This window comes from Capsicum annuum, chromosome 3 (assembly GCF_002878395.1).
Source record: "Capsicum annuum cultivar UCD-10X-F1 chromosome 3, UCD10Xv1.1, whole genome shotgun sequence".
In the NCBI taxonomy this organism is placed as follows: domain Eukaryota; kingdom Viridiplantae; phylum Streptophyta; class Magnoliopsida; order Solanales; family Solanaceae; genus Capsicum; species Capsicum annuum.
Window position 1 is genome coordinate 6,888,724 of NC_061113.1, and position 16,157 is coordinate 6,904,880.

The window sequence follows — 16,157 nt, forward strand, 5'->3', positions numbered from 1 at the left end:
TACTTAGTCCCCATTATGTTGGCCCCTGTAGAGTTCTTAGCAGTGTTGGTAAGGTAGCGTATGAGGTTGAGTTACCTTCAGAGTTATCTTCCGTTCACTCTATCTTCCATGTATTCATGCTTATGAAACACGTTGGTGATTATGTTGTTCTAGATCCTTCAGAAAACCCTGATGTGCAAGATAGTCTTTTTTTTGAGGAAGTTCCTGTTGAGATTTTAGATCACCAAGTCCGAAGACTAAGGAACAAAGAAGTTCCCTTGGTCAAGGTGTTGTGGCGAAACCAATCTGTTGAAGGTGTAACTTGGGAAACCGAGACGAATATGCGATCCAAGTATCCGCACCTGTATTCCGCAAGCCCCGATCAAGCCGAAGGTGCCATTCTGCTCTAAATCATTCTTTTTCTATGCAGAGTTGCAGTGGTTCAGCAGTTATTTTATACTATTCAGCTATGATTTCATGAGTCATGCACTCCTTGTTGTGTCCGAAATGTAGAATGAAGTAGAGGCAAGATTAGCAAGTTACTTCAATTGTGTACCCTTCGTTTTCTCTTTAATCTTAGTAGACCCAGAGTTATTCGAGGACGAATGTCCCCAAGGGGGAGATATTGTAATGCCCCACACTTTCCTAAGCTAGAAAGCGAACCGTTGTTCGTACATATGAAACCCCCAATTCTGTAAGCCATATTTGGGCACATGAATTACCAAGAGTACCCTAGTTATAAGAGAGCTTATGATGTGTTAAGTGTGGTTATATGAGTCACTTAAGGTAGTACAAGCTAAGAGTTTCGAAATCCATCAAGTTTTAGTGTTTGAATTCGCAAGGGTCATCTTTAAATGAGAATAACTTGATAAATATGTGGTTTTTCTACATATTTCTACCACCAACTTATAGAGAATCGAATTAGCTTTCCAACGATACAAATTTCATCAAAATCCGACACCCGAGCAAGGAGTTATGGCTTTGCAAAGTAGAGTGGGTCGCCTAACCAATTGCACATGGCTACTGGAATAGGTGTATGATAAGCAATGCGGCACATACCAAAATGTGTGCGATAAGCAATGCGGCGCATACTTATTCAAGTACATGGTTTATTATTCTCAAAATTACTCAAGAACAAAACCCTAGAGATTCTAATTCAAGATTCAAGAACTCACTATTAACCTTCACTAATTCAAGTACCAAGGTATGTGAAGTGTTCATCCAAGGGTTTTCTTCCACCCTTGGAGTTCAAGAAACTATTTTAAACATAAAGTTAATTGATTTCAAGAATTCCATGTTGGATTTTGAGTGTATTCATGATCATAATGTTAATTGGGTTTCCAATACATGGTTTATTATAAGTTTCATGTGGAATTAAATAATATGTGTGTATTATCATGTGAAATCATGTTTAAACCCTTGAAATTGTGAATTTGAAATTGAAATTATGATGACTGCATGTTGTTTAGTATCATGTGTATAGATAATGTTCCCCAAACGTTTGATAAATTGCTCATGTGAATTAAATAGAAAAATCATGACATGTTAGCATATGTACAAGCCTATATCTCCCAAGTGTTTGTTAAAATGCTTATGTGAATTGACTAATGAAAGCAAGACATGCTACTATGTGATTCTATTTATGCATAAGTTTATGTACATCAAGTGTTTGACAAAATGTTTAACTAAATGCATTGCTAGAAGTAAGTATTATTTTGCCTCTAAGGTCATGCTATGTTTACTTTTCATACTATCGAGTCCTGGGGGTATTCAATACCCAAAAATTTAGCGGTTCCTTAGAGCTACAGTAGTTTCAGAATAGTCTCAGTAATGTCACAAACAGTAGTACTCAATAATCAGTCATAGCCTCAGTATTCAGTTTAGTACTCAGCCAACTCAGTCAGTTAACCAAAAACTCAGTAGTATTCTACCAGTCAACAAAGCTCAGTAGTATTTTGTCAGTGAATAGAATTTAGAAGTACTCCATCTGTTAATGGAACTCAATAAAATTAGTTCAGTTCAGTTAGACAGTACGATCAGTAACAGTTCAGTCAAGCCTAGTATGAACTCGAACTCAATCCATTGTCTATTCAGTTTGGAGTAGGATTCAGCACCGAGCGACCTCAGGGATAGGGGCATTCAAGCTAGCAGAGGGTTTGACCCTTAGTAGCAATACCTGCATTATAGAACTATGTAGCCAGCGTGAGTTGAGATATCTTCCTGCCAGACTAGGATTGATACATCTCGTATAAGTTTTCCTGCCAGCGAGGGTTGACGAAAGAGCTTCCTATCAGAGAGGGTTAACTCACAGCTTGTCTTTAATCATGGCATGGTACTGACACCCTTTCAACTGGGGTTACAGGTTGGACCCCAATCTATTCAGAAAGGGGCATATCGGTTAGATGATTATCTCCCATAGTTACAATTTTAATTTTAGTCTTATTATAGAACTTATTTTAGTTCTACAAAATTAGAACTGTCAGATACAGTCGTGCAACTCAGTATAGAACTCAGGTCAGTTCTACAGAAATAGAACTGTTAGATACATTCACTTAACTATCAGTATTACAGTACCAGTAAACTCAAATATCCGTTAATCAGTATTCAAAACTCAGTAACCAGTGTTAACATGATCTCAGTTACAGTTTATGTATTCCTATATGTACTCTCATTCAATTATGTTTATTTTACTCATTCAGTTATTGTTCATGCATATGAACTGTAACACCCCGATCCTGGTTCCCAGAATGCTACACGGTGCTCATGACCCCAAAAGACCACAAGCTAACCCATGAATGATATCTGTACCGGTGCACTGCATAATATATGTATATAAATGCAAAAATAAAGGTTGATAGGCCATAAGGTTCAATACTATAATAAAACTGATAAACATAACATCTGAGTGGGGTATCAAATACCCAAAACAACTGAAATAAACTATCTAAAAACATGATAGTCTGGAAAGCCTCTAACTGTCTGAATAAGGAGTTGATGGGACATATCCCCAATTAACTCCGACTATTGAAATAACTGAATACTAAAATGATAAAATAATAGTCATGTCCTCGGAGAATAAAGACTCACTACTAACTCTGACTGCAGAATGCTAGAATGCTACTGAGGATTTAGAGCTCACGCATCTGAACCTATGGTATAGAATAAAACACTATAGTGTGAATGTATCAGTATGATTGAATGTACTGAAATGCATGTGAGGTAGGCTAGATGCAAGGGTTCACATGCATGAGTAATACTAACTGACTGTCTAACATGAACGTGAGAATACATGCATGAATACATAGTAACTCTAACTGAGTTCATGATAATATGATTACTAAGTCTGAGTACTGATAACATGAATTTCTAATAACTGATATAACTGATACTGAGTGACTGTATCTGACATTCTAGTTTCTTGATGGAACTAGCTGAGTTTCGTACTATTCTGAGTTGATCGTATCTGACAGTCCTGAAATCTGAAGAACTATCTGAGTTCTTTTATTGAGACTGAACGACTGTATTTGACAGTCTTGATTCTGTGACTGAAACTGTGGGAAGTAGTCATCTAACCGACATGCCCCAATTAATGCATTATAGCTGAGTTGGGGTCCATTCTGTGCCCTGATTAGAAGGGTGTCAATATCGCGCCACTGGTAAGGACAAGATGTGAAGACCCTCTACCGGCAGGTACTCAAAATGAGAAGGGTGGGAACCCTCTACTGGCCGGTAAGCCACCTGATCAACCTTCGACTGGCAGGTAGATATCTCAACCTACGCTGGCTACGTAGTTCTGGAATGCAAGGATTACTTCTAAGAATCACACCCTCTACTGGCAGGTGAGTTCCCATCCTTGGTTTACTCGGTGCTAATTTCTACTCCCACCTAGATGGACACTGAACATGAGTGACTGAACTGGATAGACTAAGATAACTGAGTTCCGTTGACTGACGAACTAGTACTTGAGATTACTGAATTACTGAGCTTCCTGAGCCACATGACTGACTGAGTTCTATGGATCATGGCTTGACTAAGGATATCGTGAAAACATGACACTGTCTCTAGGCACACAACTATATTTTTCGGGTACAAGTACCCCTAGGACTCGATAGAAGGAAACTGACAAAGCATGATTTTCTTGAGTACATGACCAACACAAACAATCCATAATACAATAGTTGGGATTATTTCAGGAGGCACTTGTTTGTCATAATCTTATACATGGATAAGTGATCAAATAATCATGGCTTAATTACATACGTCTAATATCATGAACACTTTATCAAGCAAGCATAATGCATAATCAATTATAGGGAAGTCATATTGAACATGAGTAAATGACATGCATTTATCATATAAACTACAAGTAAGTCATTATTCATGATTTCTATGATACTAGGCATTTCATCAAACACCTTGCATGCACCATTTAGGGCATAGGTATGAGAATCAATCAAGTACAATACGATTTCACCATTTAACTCCATTGCATGGATTTCAACCCTATACTAACATGGTTTCATGAAAACATGGTAAAGATTCAATCTTGATAGTCATACAACCACAACAACATGAACATAATCAATTCATCACATAAATATCACGATATAACATTTAAAAGTGGATTCTTGGGCTTCATGGATGAAAGGGATCCATGAATAAACACTATGCATACCTTAGTTCGTGATTCTACAAAGATTGACGGGGAAACTTTCTTGAAATTGAATCCCCAATTGAAATTCTAGCTTGTTCTTGAGAGAAAATTGAGAGAAACTAGTATATTTTGGGTTCCAAATAGTTGAATTTCGTGTTAAAGAGCTTATATATGGATGGGAGAATGACCAAAAAGTCCTCTAAAACCACGAAGGTGGAATGCTGAAAATTGGGCAAAAAGGCTATAGCCAGGGCGGCGCCTTGCAAGTCCGCCGGGTACTCAGGGCGATGCCTCGCAAGTCCGCCGGGTTACCCAGAGCGACGCCCTGGCTGAAGCGGTGCTAAACCCTGGGCGACGCGGGCCTATCGCCTTTTGCTACTGTTTTGGGCACCCAAACGTGCCCTTATGCTATCCAAAAAATTTTGAAACTCACCCGGGATGTACTATCACCTTGCCCCATCGCAACGCAACTTGAAAATCAAAAAATGGAGGCCTAAAAGGTCATCAAATAAATCCCGAAGTTCATAGGCTTAAAATGAGACTAAGTGTTGAACATTGAAATTATCTAAGTGTTGGACCTTCTAAAGAGCTTTTAAGAGCTAAATGAGCTGATTATTAACGTAAGATCCTGCGGGGTTTTACATGAACCCATGCATCAGCCTACCTCACTTAGCATACCAGTACATTTAAAGTACTGACGCATATGGTTGGGCATTCGTTTGTTTGATTTGAAAGTTTAATATCGGTTTGGTTTTTTTATTTTTGGATTGACAAAAATGACAATCGTAGCCAAATCAAAATAAATTCGGTTCGGTTCGATTTCCACAATGTCGGTTTGATTAGTAGCCCGGATCTTTAAGCAGCAGATTCAGATTTAGTGGTGAGTCCTCATAGTTTCGAGGACCACAGTTTATTAGTAGTTCAGTAGCCGAAATTAGTTGGGGGTTTGTCCCATCAACTCCACATTCAGACAGTTAGAGGCTTTCAGACTAGAGTATTTTTCAGACAGATGTTTTGGTATTCCATATTGGTTTTCAGTTATGAATCTTACGGCGTTTACAGCCTAACTTCCGCACTTATTTCAGTTATATTATGATTACAGTGTTAATATTATTCAGTACTCACAGCAGGTACCAGTCATGGGTTAGCTGGTGGTCCTTCGGGTTCGCTAGCATCTTGAAGCGTCCAGAGTACAGACTCGGGGTGTTACATTTGTATAGCTGTGGACCTTGAATAAAGGTTCTTTCTTGGTACAACTACTAGGATGAAACATTATGAAATAAATAACAAATATTGTGGAACCTAATTGAGTTTTACTAGCAAATCTAGGTAAAGAAAGATTGTATTTTAGTCCATTGATCAACTACGTTGTTCAGCTTGGTGGTGGCTATTTTTATCATGTGTTTCTCTTTGGTACTACTAGCTGCTTTTTCTTCTGCCAAAGAAACCAAGTGTTTGGTCTGCTTGGACTTTTCACTCCTTTGTTCAGCTATCCCTGCCTTCTCTTTCTGCACTGCTTCCAATTGTGCCATCAGTTCCTGTTCCTTTCTTTCGAGTTCTTCGTATCTGATACTAAGACTCTCTTCATCTTTCACCGATGTCTCCGCCAAATCTCTAATTTTCCCCGTTTCAGCTAAGGACTTTTGATTGTACGTTTGGGATCGAGAAAATTCTCTCCAGCTATGCACGAGAGTAGGAAAATAGACTGAGAGTTCAAGTATTTGTTCGGCTTGTTCTTCGGAGAACAAAGAGAGGTTGTCTGCTAGGATGGGCAATGCTTTAGTCATGGAAGTTTCGTTTTCAGGGTCGATTAGATCTTCCAGAGTTGACATGATCAAATTGTTGAAAAGCAGCTTTGTGTTCTTTGCGGTGTTCTCATGGCAGGAAAATGAGTTTAATGGCTGAGTTGATACTGATTCAAGAAAAGGTTGAACTTCCATATGAGTAGAATCCACGATGGCATGACCCTGATGACAAGTAGAGCTTAACGTATACATCAACTATCCTTGAAGCATAGCCGGAAAGATGGTATAATTTATCCACTTCCAGATAAAAGGAGAGAACCCAGAAAATGATGGCAGAAAAACGAGAGTAATTTTACTCTATAAGCTTACCTGAATTGGCTCTGAAACATTTCTGGAATCGTATGATGACGAGTCTTCAACAGAGAGATCACATTTGAACCTTTCCTCTCCCAAGTGTTGTTTCTCCAATTGACTAATCTCACTAGTCATATCTATTTGTCTTGCAATACGTTCCCCCTGTTGGCCAGGTGCAGAAGATATTAATTGTGTAGCATCTTCAGCTGGCATTCTTTCTCGAGGTAACCGAGACAGTATGGTGGGAACATCAGGGATGAGACTATCACAGGCAGGCCCAAATTCCTGTGGTATGTACACGAGTTCTTGATTCGCTGAGTCTTCCACTTGAATCATAATGTTTTCCCTGTCACTGTTTTCATTCTTTTCTAGAAGATTGCCATTTGATGATGTACCATTTTCATCATTTACTGATAAATTCGAACTCCGTGATTTCTGCTGATTGCATTTGACTGAAAAGGTTGATGCCAATGCAGTTAGGCCTTTGGTTATACGCATTTGTGTGTTAGCAGCTACTCGGTCAGTTCCATTGCAGCTTAAACTGGAGAGTAAAAGTCTTTCTCTCTTTATTTTGGAAGACGGCCACCGGGAGATTCCATGTTCCCGACAAATTCGCTTAAATGTGGAGATACTAACTGTAAAAACAAGATGCAAACACTAGAAAAGAAGCTTATTCTGAAGTTCCAACAGGAAGCTTACCGTTAAGGCTTTCTGCAGCGTCTTCACGTTTCTTGCCAAACAGCTCTTTAAGATCCTCTAAACTAACTGAATCACCAATTCTCCAAGTCTTTTTGTATTTCTTGTTCATTTTCTGCTTGTTGCATAATTCAAAGATGGTAATGTCCTGACCTGAAGGACCAGTATCGACTTTCCTCTTCAGGTTTACATGTTCTGTGATGGATCGTTGTTGAAATGGAACAGGCAGTGCACAATCTCCCCGACTTGGTACAATATGAAGTGGAGACTCTTCTGCTGGAGATTTTGCATCTAACTGCATACACTGCGATTTGTTTACAGTGGTTCAGTTAATCACTCTTTCAGTAAACACTTATTCAATGTAACAAAAGTTTTTCAATGTGCAAAGTTAATCACTAGGAGTTCTGATTGAACCATGACATCCATATCTCAAGATTACTATATATTTGCAAGGACCTAACTATATAAACTAATCGCCATTACTTTTTGACAGGTTATGGTGTTAAGACCAGTCACATTAATATACACAATGGACAGCCCCAATCAAGCAAATTAAAGAAAATTACTGCAACAAGCTAGATGGAGTGTTATATAATACCTGGAATTTCGGGCTTTCATCTACTATTTGCACTGGTTTGCGGCAGCCAGGATTTTCAGATTTTGTCTCCATACTCAGCATTGACAGAGACACCTTGGAGCAAAAATTCATATTGACAATAGCGTAAGTAACAAAACTGACCAATGATGGAAACATTAGAATATCCATGCTAATAAGCAGTATGAAGCAACTGCATACCTGACTCGTACCAGCAGTATATGCCTTTTCTTCAAACCTCACATCAATGATATTTTTTTGCTCTCTAAGTTCCTTCCAAAATTTCCTTAAAAATTCTTCCGCCCTAGAATAAGAGAAGCACAAATGTTGTTGAAGTGAAAGAAAATCAGATAACAATTACGTCAGGTTCTTAACTCCAATCTTAGAAAAGAAAACATTCTTAGAGTGACCAATGTAGGCCAAGATTTATTAACTAGAACACACGATTGTTGAAAACAGACACTTGAAAAACATTTTACTTCATACCAAACACGCCCTGTATCTCAGAAGGGACAATCCAATAAGGCATAAAACAGCAGGGTAAATTGCTGATGTTCATAAACTAGGAAAACACAAATGTAAAGCACTCACGCTTTGTCGATAGCTTCATCTAGTAGCCGTTCAAAATGAGCTTTAGATTTTGCCCTTTCCATTCTTGCTGTCAAATTTCAATCAAATTTCTATGATCAGTACAAAAAGGTATTTGAGTCTTTATTTCTCTAATCATTTTTCACGTGACATGTTTAAGACCGTAAGAGTAAACAATATTTTGATACATTTGAGATATCTTTAATTTAAAATCACAAGAAACAAAAGTCTTTCTTTACTTTCTTAAACTCCGAGCGAAGTCAAAATAAGGCAGCCAGTGGACTAAAGCTCCCGATATGCGCGGGGTATTATTGTCCGCAACCTTAACTTGCATTTCTACACGAGGCCAAACAAATTGAAAGGGACGGGGTAACATAAACATGTATAATCTATGTATACCGGATGGAAAGAGTGAACAATGAATCCACTATTTGTGTAAACTGTAAAGATCTTTAAAACAAATCCCCTAGTGAGAATTCATAACTCAACTGCCCCGCCCCCCACCACCACCCCACCACCCCACATACACTTTTCAAAATTTCACAAAATTGGGAAATTATACTTCCATACAATCATAGAAACCAATTTTAAGGTGAAACAAACACAATCACAGATTAAAAAAAGAAAGAGACTTGTGCATTAAAGCTTCCGCTATGCGCAGGTCCGAAATGATAGACAATATATGGATCAAATTTAAAGGGTAAAAAGAGAGCTACTAACCAGATTCTTGATGATGATCATGATGATGAGGATGATGACAAGGAGGAGGACTCCAAGAGTGAGTCCAGAGAGGGAAGTACTCCATTGGAGAACAATCAAAATGGAGCATATCATCAGGCTCCCATACCTGCTGAATTTGCCAACAAGTTGAAGCAGGTGAACTTATCGAAGGATTAACCATGTTACTATTAATTTCCAACTCCATTTCACCCAACTCAACTTCTTCATGTTGCTCCAACATCTTAGTTAATTACTACTACTAGTCACTAACTTAACCAACCAAAAACATTAAGCTAAGAATAAGAAATTTCTATTGGAATGTCATATATTTATACACTACCCCCCTCACCCTCTCCCCCCCGTGCCCCCGCGTCCCGATGACTGTGTACAAAGAATTTTCGAAGGACCAGACAATTAAATTTCATGTGGGGTCTCATACTTTACATAGGGATAAGGGATAGGAAGGGCCAGGTGGTTCAATTTCATTAAGCTACTGTTTCACTACAATTATTAGGTGGTTTGGTAGGGTGTATTGAATAAAATAACGTATGTATTAATTAATGTGTATTATTAATACATTGTTAGGTATCATTTTTAATCTATATATAATTAATACTTGCATTAGTTATATCCTCTATTATGTATTGAGATATGTATTAATAATACACATTATTTTCAATGTATTAGTAATATCAAGCTTCTAAACACATATATTAACTTGTTAAATGACATTAGTTCCCCTCAAAATATTCCACTTTGTAGATCAATACTTTGCACATGCTCATGATGATGTGAGTGGTGGATTCTGGTTCATCGGCCTTGATGTGAAGCATGTTGATGAAGGGAAGTTCTATTGCTTTTCCTGATCTTCAGGTTTCTCTCCCCACTTTCCTGTAGAAAATAGGAAGAGGAAAAAAAATAAGCAATTGTCTCCTCTAATATCCTTAATTACTCTCCTCCCATTTTTCAAAAATAACATCAAAATACTACAACAACAAAGAACACAGCAGCTTCTAAATGACTGAAAAAAGAGGAGAATTGTGAGAAAAATAGATGATTGAGCCATCGCTGAAAAATCAACCTAAAGTCTTAATTTGTGCGGAAAAAATAAGGAAAAGAGTGACTACATAAAAAATATAAAAAGATAGTGCACGGGGAAGTAAGGTTATTTTGGTAAATAAATATCTTTTTATAAAAATTATAAAAATATATATTATCTTTAATACATCAAACCAAATGTCGTATAAAAAATAATGTATGCATAACTAATACCGGCATTACTAATACTTGCATTAATAATACAAACATTACTAATACACTTTATTCAACATTATTTTTATACACTCTACCAAACGACCCCTTAGTGACTTTTAGATGAAATTATCATGTATTTGATCATAGTATTTGAAAAATATATTTTACTTTTAAAAATTCTCAAAAAATAAAATTTATTCCTTTATATTATTTATCAAAAATATTTATAGAATAGCAATAAATTATATAATCAAATATTATTCGTTAATTTATTTTTTTTCAAAAATTATTGGAGAAATCTCTGGCCAAACGAATCCTAAGTCTTTCTTTCTTTTCCGTTTTCTCTCTTCTTCGATCTTTTCCACATTTTTTTATATTGCTTTACAGCATATAATAATAATCTATGTTCACATTTTGCTTCGTTAAAATCAAACTGCATGAAAGAATAATATTGACAGATATTTTTTAAAGAATAAAAAATAAATAAAGGTGTTTGTCAGTCATTTCAATCCGATTTAATATTTTATCGATTCGGTTTCGAAACATATTACTTCTACAATTAATAAAATATTCGTTATTACTTTTTGTTCCTTGATAATTCGATTTTTCATTTAACTAATAAAAAATGCTGGTTTAATTCTTTTTTTTTTTACTTTATCTTATTTTTATTTATTTATATACACTCCGTTTATCCATAAAAGTCTATAAATTACAAATATAAGCAAATTTATTTACGTTATTGTTAAAGTAAACTTGTTTTCTTTGTGATTAGTTGACAAACTTGGATACAATAATATTGTAGTATATTAATCTCTACTCTCTAGAAAGACAAAAGGTTAGTCACAGTTGACATTGATGGATAGAAGCACAAAAAGTCAAAAGACATCAAAAAGAAAATAATAACATTAAGACAGTAACTACAAAATGTTAAAAAAACAAAAAGAAAAAAAAAAGACATCAAAAAGAAAATAATAACACTAAGACAGTAACTACAAAATGTTTAAAATAAATAAATAAATAAATAAAAGGATTAAAATTTAAATTCATGGATAATTGCTTCTTTTATTTTCCTTATATGCAACATAGCGAAAGGCTTATTGAAGCTATTAAACAACTCTCTACTTCAGGCTCGAAAATAAATCCCTTTAATTAGAGATCATGAATGTTAAAGCTATCAAGAGGACTTTATTCTAGTACAAGAGGACTATAATGTTATGCGATTTTGGGAACGACAAAATATTATCACATCAACTAAATGACTAAAAACATCACGAGTGAAATTAGTAACTTTGTAGGTGAAATGACAAAAATAAAGTAATTTTTCTGTTATTTACAAAAAGAAAAATGACTTCCTTTGTTTATCCTTGCCTTCTCTTTCTGCACTGCTTCCAATTGTGCCATCAATTTCATACAATCCCAGTAATCTCACAGAGAAGGAAAGTAAATATTATTTTTAGGAAAGTGTTTTACGCATGTCAAACCTTTAATTTTGTGTCCGTCGCTCAGATTATCAAACTTTCATCTTATCTTCTTCAATTAATTTTTGTGTTATTGAAAATATATTTACCAACAGATGTTTCACTGTTTGAAAATGACTCGATAATTTGTGAATATTGTCATGACATTCCCATTTAATAGGTAAGATTTATATGAATGTTGTCTTAGGATATTACGATATTCTATTTATGAATTATGACTTATTCATCTAATAATATTTTATAAGAATTGAAATTTTTTTAATAATTTTCACGGGATTTTTATTTTTATGAGAAAAATATAAACTTAAAAGATTCAAATTGCGTCAAAATTTTATTTCATTGTTGAAAGTGAAATAACACAAATCACATCTAAACATGCATGTCCTGATATAACACTTGCTAGATCTAAATGAATGGCGTGTGAATGAATACGGTACCCTTAATCAGAAATTTTAAATTTGAATATTAAGAATGAAAAAAATTTTAGTCATACGAAATCCTTTTTTCTTTAATACGTCTTATAAGACACGAATCAAAACTAATTGATCAGAACCTCGAAGCGCATATCAATCGACGAAAAGAAATAGACAAAAAAAAAAAAATTAGAGATCAATAACTATCGCAAATACTGATAATGTAAAAAAAAAAAAAGACCAATAACTATAGCATATACTGATAATGTAAAATAATTATCAGTTAAATTCAATTAAAAAAACTACTTCTATGGATCACAACAACAGAATTGCTCAAAGGGTGGAACACATTTGCCAGACTCAAAACCAATTCTTTTACAAAATTCATCACAATCTTGAAACTCCTCACATTTTCCTTGGCACTGTGGCGCTGCTAAGGAGGTTCGGATGAATCCCTTCAGTCCCCCTAACTCTGTCCCTGGAAACAAGTAATTTGCATTTACAAATATTCAATGTAACTCCGTCCCTTATTGTTGTATAAAATCTGTATATGTATAAAATGTGTATAGAAATGGTATAACAATAGTATAAAACATGTATCCAAATAACTATCAATATGATATAGGGGGTGTATCAGTATGGTTATAGGAATTGTATCGATATGGTAGAATGATTGTATCAATATGGTATAGTGTATGTTTTTTTTCGTCTATAATGTGTGTAGCACATGATGTACATAGAAACTATATCATTGTTGTATAAAAATATTTATATTACTATTATATAATGTTGTATATATGTAGATATGTGTTCTATTGTTCTACAATAATACAATTAAGAAAATATTTTTTTAAAAAAAAAAACAAAGAGTCGCAAAAAAAAATCCTAGCCTGAAACCTCAAAACACTCCCAATTTCAAACAAAACTCAATTCGAATTGGAGTTATTGTTGTTGTTGTTGCATGAATGAGCAAATGAAAAAAATTTAATTGGTGTTCATGATTAATTGGAGAAGAAAGTCAATTGTGGGTACATGTTCATGATGATGTTTACTAAAATTAAAAATTAATAGAAAGTTTTTTTTTAAAAAAAAAAAAAGGGAGCGGCGAAATAAAAATACAAAATCACCAAAAAAAAAAAAAATTAAAAAAGAAAGAAGGAAAGTCAAAGAAAGTTGTGCAATTATCATAATGGCTAAGAATTGAAATTTGAATTCAAGGGCTATTTTGGTGGAAATACTTTGGCCCAACAGATCATTTTGGTCCTTCTCCCTTAATTTTATGTTTATAAAAGGGAAAAGGCATCGCTTTCAGCCTAAACTATACACGAAAAGTCTAAGTCACACCTAAACTATACTAGTGACCTATTACACACCTTAACTATAAAAAAGTGATATTATTACCTCCCCGCAACCCCCATTCTAAGGCGCGTGTGTTACACATATTTTAGGCGCGTCCAGCCTATTAATAACAAAAGTAAACGGCTAAAAATATTAAGGGAAAAGTCATCGTTTCCACCCCAAACTATAGTTGAAAAGTCGAATCCACACCTAAATTATATAAGTGACCTATTACACACCTTATCTATAAAAAAGTGATACTTTTTACTGACGTGGTGCTGACGTGGCAGCGCGTGTAAAACACTACACCTCATGCAAGTGGTGGTAGCCTGACAGGGTGTAAATGGTTTCATTTTTTTTATAGTTTAGGTATGTAATAGGTCACTAGTATAGTTTAGGTGTGACTTCGACTTTTCGGGTATAGTTTGGGGTTGAAATGATGTCTTTTCCCTTCAGAAAATAAATGATAATCAAATGAATAAATAAAAGGCAAAATGGTTCAGTGGATCCTTGTACTATGTCCGTTTTGTAATATGGATACTCCTGCTTACATGTTTGTCATCTGAACCCTTGAACCCACTAAAAAATAACATTTTAAGCACATTTTTGCTTATGTGGCATTAATTTGCTGATGTAGCAAAACGCGTGTAAACACGCATTTTTTGAGCGCGTGATTAAATTAAAAAATATTTATTGTATTAAAAATTAAAAAAACACTAAATTTTTTTTTTTAAAAAAAAAAGTAAAATACTGCCCCCACCCTCCACCCACAACCTCCGTTTCAACACCCTTAAGATTTTTGCCAGAATTATAGCTCCGGCATAGATCCGACCACCATCTCTAAAATTCGACCAAGATAACCACTACACCACCACCAAAATGCCATTAACAGCCTCATCTCCTATCAGACTCGATTTTTTCACCATTTTCCCTACAATCACCCTCCATTAATCCTTCTCTACCATCACAAAAAACCTCCATTTTATCATCAATAAAACCAGGAGAACCATAATAAACTGAGTTGATCATCCCAATTTCATCAAATTCAAAGCTTTTACTACCAAAATCATTTGACACTTTAGCTTTTTTATACAAATTCTTAAAGATTTTGAAACCTTAAACTTCAATACAGAGAAATGATTTTCTTTCTTGGCCTTTGTACATGAGTCTAGTGGAATAAACTGCTTTAGCAGTGGCTGAAATTTCAGAGAAACTTCTGTATTTTTGTTCTTGTGTGATACAGGGTTATCCATAAGTTTTCAACTCTAATCATGCCTGGTTCTGAAATGGGGTAAAGTAAAAATGAATAAAGACGACTTTTTAAATACTTATGGAGTTGAAGTTGAAAACTAATACCCAAATTCGATAAATTCGATATAAGAAAGTTTCAATCTCGTTGTAGGAATTTCTCCAACCACTAATACTTGTGAATTCATACTTTTAAACCTGTTTTTGGGCTTCTGCTAGTACCCAAATTTGATAAATCCGATTCAAAGAGAAATTCATGTTCACTGTAGGAATTTAAGACTTGGGTATAAGCAATTGAAGGATAAATTACATGATAGAAAGATAAATTCATGCTCCTTGTAGGAATTTAAGATTTGGGTATAAGCAAATTTTTTTCTCCATAAAAATTGCTTCTTGATACAACAAAGTTTCAATATTTTTTTTGGTTTCTAAAATGGATGTTGAACATCAAGAAGATATTTTGATGATTGATGAAGCTGATTTCGTTGGATACACTGTGGTACAACTACTGAATGAAGGTGTTGAACATCAATAATTTTTTCTGAAAAAAATGATGTGTAAGAGAATTTTGTGTGTTTATGAACTTGACAATGGTGTGTGTGTTTGAGGGTGGGTTGGCGTGGTAATAGAGATGAAAAAATGGTGTATGTTCATATGAAGAAGTAGCAAAGGAAGAAGGTGACAATTTTTTTTTTAATTCTAAATTTAAATTTTTTATTTTTTTAATATTTAATGTCTTATGTGGCATTTAAAAAATGATATAAAATTTAATTTTGCATTTAAAATGACGTGGAAGCTGACGTGGAAGTTGATATGGCGAGAGTGTGTTACACTCGCCAAAAAAGTGTTTAAAATGTTGTTTTTTAATTGGTTCAAGGGTCCAGATGACAACACATAAGTAGAAGTGTCCTACTTACAAAACCAACATAGTACAGGGATCCATCGAACCATTTTAGCTAAATAAAAAGATCAAATTAATAACATTTACTTACCAACAGGGAGAAGCAAGATAATGAATATAGCACTCCATATAATTTTCTCAGCCATGAAAGAAAGGACTCTGATCTCAACTCCTATAATTATAGTAGATGTTTA

At 34.8% G+C, this 16,157-nt stretch overlaps 1 protein-coding gene and 1 non-coding gene across 3 annotated transcripts; both read right to left on the reverse strand.

Moving 5' to 3' along the window:
• Positions 1-5,809: 5,809 nt before the first annotated feature.
• On the reverse strand, positions 5,810-9,817 carry LOC107864519. Of its 2 annotated transcripts, none has more exons than XM_047408975.1 (7): positions 9,332-9,817; positions 8,615-8,681; positions 8,225-8,327; positions 8,027-8,119; positions 7,432-7,732; positions 6,748-7,367; positions 5,810-6,600 (listed from the first exon to the last, which is right to left on the reverse strand). In XM_047408975.1, the coding sequence occupies exons 1-7, from the start codon at positions 9,570-9,572 to the stop codon at positions 5,959-5,961; spliced, it is 2,067 nt and encodes a 688-aa protein (XP_047264931.1). In that variant the 5' UTR covers positions 9,573-9,817; the 3' UTR covers positions 5,810-5,958. The 2 variants fall into 2 exon arrangements, with proteins under 2 accessions (XP_047264931.1, XP_047264932.1); XM_047408976.1 differs by having other exon boundaries at positions 6,748-7,184; positions 9,332-9,640.
• A 2,909-nt stretch (positions 9,818-12,726) lies between these two features.
• LOC107852934 lies at positions 12,727-16,157 on the reverse strand. The gene is made up of 2 exons (XR_007053351.1): positions 16,055-16,157; positions 12,727-12,954 (listed from the first exon to the last, which is right to left on the reverse strand). It is a non-coding gene; the product is annotated as an uncharacterized LOC107852934 (transcript).

Coding starts and splice junctions, on each gene's coding strand:
- LOC107864519 (XM_047408975.1), bottom strand. CDS start 9,572: ATGTTGGAGCAACATGAAGAAGTTGAGTTGGGTGAAATGGAGTTGGAA. Junction 7,368..7,431: donor CGCTGCAGAAAGCCTTAACG/GTAAGCTTCCTG, acceptor TTGTTTTTACAG/TTAGTATCTCCACATTTAAG. Junction 6,601..6,747: donor ATGTTTCAGAGCCAATTCAG/GTAAGCTTATAG, acceptor ACTTGTCATCAG/GGTCATGCCATCGTGGATTC.